The sequence below is a fragment of the Passer montanus genome, unplaced genomic scaffold (assembly GCF_014805655.1).
Source record: "Passer montanus isolate IOZ18808 unplaced genomic scaffold, ASM1480565v1 scaffold281, whole genome shotgun sequence".
Lineage (NCBI taxonomy): Eukaryota > Metazoa > Chordata > Aves > Passeriformes > Passeridae > Passer > Passer montanus.
Window position 1 is genome coordinate 1 of NW_024367495.1, and position 3,849 is coordinate 3,849.

General features: G+C 50.0%; 1 protein-coding gene across 1 annotated transcript; it reads right to left on the reverse strand.

Annotated features, from left to right (window-relative positions):
• Positions 1 to 2,014: 2,014 nt before the first annotated feature.
• On the reverse strand, positions 2,015 to 3,475 carry LOC120504135 (zinc finger protein 239-like). The gene is made up of 2 exons (XM_039713321.1): positions 3,424 to 3,475; positions 2,015 to 3,073 (listed from the first exon to the last, which is right to left on the reverse strand). The coding sequence occupies exons 1-2, from the start codon at positions 3,473 to 3,475 to the stop codon at positions 2,289 to 2,291; spliced, it is 837 nt and encodes a 278-aa protein (XP_039569255.1). The 3' UTR covers positions 2,015 to 2,288.
• Between the last annotated feature and the right edge of the window lie 374 nt (positions 3,476 to 3,849).

Sequence of the window (3,849 nt, forward strand, 5' to 3'; positions counted from 1 at the left end):
AGTGAGCCCTGCCCAATCTAAGCCATTGCACAAAGTAGATGGAGACAAAATCCCAGTAGTACATGTCAAAAGTTTGTTAGAAAAAACAGTTTGAATTAATCCTGCCTTGAGTACAGACAAACCCTTTCGCAGGGTTAGAGGGAAGAGAGGCAATTAAATCTGCTTTTGTAGAGAAGCCCCTTTAAGGGTTATCTCCCAAACTTACCCTAAACCAAGAGCCCCTATTATCTGAGCTCCTTGCTCATTTGATAATCAAATGCCAACAATGTTATTTGCAATTGATGGGTCTGGGTCCCACAAAGATCATACTCCTGGTACAGCCGGAGGATTTTGGCTGGAGCTTTGCAAACAGTGTGTCCCTGCAGAGTGCTCTGGAAAACTTTACAGGGCAGATCACTTACCATCTGCCCAGCCATAGGCTACTGCATATGACAAAATCCACACAAATCTCTTTGCGGCCCAAAAATAGTCAAGAACCCATGCAAGGAGCCAACGTCTTCACTGACAGTTCGGGGAAGACAGGAAAAACCATTGTTACTTAGAGAGATGGATCTAAGAGGCAGGTTCTGGAAGGTAATGAGGATGGGTCAGCCCAATTGGTTGAATTGAAGGCTGCTGTCACAGCATTTGAGAAGTTTTCCCAGGAACGTTTTAATTTGGTCACAGGTTCTGCCTATGTGGCCGACATCACACAGTGATTGGGTCATTCGGTTTTGAAGGAGGTCGGTAATCTTGCCTTGTTCCATTTACTGAAGACCTTGTGGTGTGCCATTCAGGCTCGGTTTCATCCGTTTTACATTCTGCATGTGAGGAGTCACACCAATGTGCCAGGCTTTATAGTGGAAGATAACGCGAGAGCTGACAAGCTGGTTAACCCAGTGTGGGTAGCCCCTCAGCCTGATACACTCGCGCAGGCCAAGGCATCTCATGGGTTTTTCCACCAGAACGCACATACTCTGCAGAAGCAGTTTCAGCTGACACCAGCTGAGCCTCATGACATTGTTGAGTCATTTGATGACTGCCATGCACTGGATCCGCCTTTACCAGCAGGGGTAAACCCCAGGGGCCTTAGGGCCTTGGAGCTTTGGCAGACCAACGTCACCCAGATTGCCGAGTTTGGCCGGCTCAAGTATGTGCATGTCACAGTGGACATGTTCTCCTCTCCTCTCCTCTGTGGGCTTCTGCTCACAGGGGAGAAATGGCCCACGATGTCCTTGCCCACTGGAAGCAGGCCTTTGCCGTTCTGGGCACACCTTCTGCTGTGAAAACCAACAGTGGTCCTGCTTACTCATTGCAAAAAGTGCAGCAGTTCCTGCAGTTGTGGGGTGTGTCACACAAGTTTCGTATCCCTCATTCTCCAACTGGTCAAGCTATTGTAGAATGCGCTCATGGTACTCTGAAGCGGGTTCTTCAAAAACAAAAATGGGGAATGCAGGGTGAAACCCTGCACAGTCAGTGGGCAAAAGCATTGTACACCATCAATCATCTTACGGTGCCATAGACCTCAAATAACCCTGTCATGCGAAGGTTCGTGTGGGGAATTTGGTCACCAAACAGTGGGAAGGTCCCTATGACCTTATCACTTTGGGGCGCAGGTATGCTTGTGTATCCACAGATACTGGGGTATGCTGGGTACCTTCAAAGTGTGTTTGCCCTGACCTGCAACCGCAAAGACAGAATCTGGACAAAGGGCAGAATGAAAACCATGACCAACCTGAAAGGCATCAATTGGGTGAATCATTGAGTGATGACTCAGGTGCAGACGATGCAAGTGATCACTCCAATGATTCCTCCACAAATCGACACTGAACCTTATTCATGTTTCTTTTTCCACATTGTTCATTTTTTCTTTCTTTTTTTTTTCTTCTTTTTTTTTAACTGAGAAGGGTGAGATGTCACCCTGATTTTTTAAGATTTTCTAAGCCTTCTGATGTTTACATTCTTGTAGCAAACTTTCTCACACACTTTCTGTAAACAACTTATTGTTTTGCATTCTTTTATGGAGGAGGAAAAATTTGATGGACTGTTGGTTTGTCCAATGTCATTGGAGAGGTGGCACTTTCACCCTCCAATCCACTGTCACCTTTGGAAATCTAAAAATGTTGGAGTAAAAAACAAACATCCCATTTCTACCTTGAGAGCAGCAGCGTGTCCGCGTCGTGTTGTTTCGTGTCCTATAGTGACAGATAATAAATGGATCCCCCCGTAATATGATTGACCCAGGGAGCTCCGAAAAACATCTAGGCACATGGATTGACCCCTGGACCGGTTTTACCGATTCAGGTTTATCAGAGAAACTTGTGGATTGGCTCCATCACATTGGCAACACATCCCTCAAACCTCTTCAGAAGGTTGATATACTTAGGACTTATACCATCCAGAGACTGGTATATCTGGCCAACCATACAGAAGTGAACAAGGGCCTCCCCGGTGTGGATGCGTTGGTAGATGATCAGTTGGGTCCTCTGGCTGAAGCTCTTCTGACACTCATACGGCCTCTGCCCAGTGTGAATCATCTGGTCGGGGATCAAGTCAGAGCACCATCTGAAGCTCATCCTACATTCCCCACACTCATAGGGGCATTCCCCAGTGTGCACTCGTTGGTGGGTGATGAGGTTGGAGCTGCAGCTGAAGCCCTTCCTACACTCCCCAGACTCGTAGGACCATTCCCCAGTGGGGATCATCTGGTGGCGGATGAGGCCAGAGCGCTGTCTGATGCTCATCCCACATTCCCCACACTTGTAGGGCCTCTCCCCAGCGTGGATCATCTGGGGGCTGATTAGGCTGTAGCTATGACTGAAGCTCTTCCCACACTCCCCACACTCATAGGGGCATTTGCCAGTGTGGATTCCTTGGTGGGTGAAGAGGTTGGAGCTGCAGATGAAGCCCTTCCCACACTCAGGACACTCGTAGGCCCATTCCCCAGTGTGGATCATCTGGTGACAAATCACGTGGGAGCTCTGCCTGAAGCTCTTCCCACACTCCAAGCACTTGTGGGGCTTCTCCCCAACCTGAAGCTGCTCAGAGATCACCAGCTCTGTCCACCTTCCTGGCTCAGGGAGGGCCTTTCCTCCTCAGAGCACCCTGGGCCGGGTTTGCAGCCCCTCATCCTGGGGGATCTCTGGGCATTTTCCTCCCCATCGGATTCCTGCTCTGTAGAGTCACTCACAACAGCCTCTTCCACAAGGTTCTGCTGTGGGGATTTGTCCTCCCTGGTCTCCATCCTCAGCTCCTTGTCTGGGGCAGGAAGGACAAGGAAGGGATGGCATTTGCCTCCATGCCACAGGGAAGGGGAAGGAGATTCCCTCAGATCATCCCCAGCAGGACGGCACCAGCAGCAGGGCTGTCCTGCAGCAAGGGGCCATGCTGGGCTGGGAGATGGAGCAGGAGAGAGGGGGAAAGGGGCAGTGACTTCTTCCTCACCTGCCTGGATGTCCAGGGGCATCTTCATCTTCCTCACAGCCACCCCCTTCATCCAGCCAAGGGCTGGGAATGGGAAATCCTGGTTTGGGGAAAAACAAGAGATGAACACATTAAGTATGAAGGGTCCTCTGCCTAAGTCCATCTCCAGAAGTCACCAGCCATCTGGAATCCATAAAAACTTCCCAACCACCAAGATTCAGCCCTGAAAATGCCTCCCAGGAGTTCCATGTCTCTGGTCTCTCCCCTTTGACTCCCCTTTTTGGGGGTTTCCCCTGTCGCAGCTGCTGGGGGGGTCACACTTGTATTGGGGGTCATCTGTCTACTCAGTCCCTGCCCTCCCCAGGCTGCTGGGAGTCCCAGGAATACAAAAAAGAAGTTCCTCCCTTTTCCATCTCCCTACTTAGGGATGCTGGGGTTTTGAGGTCT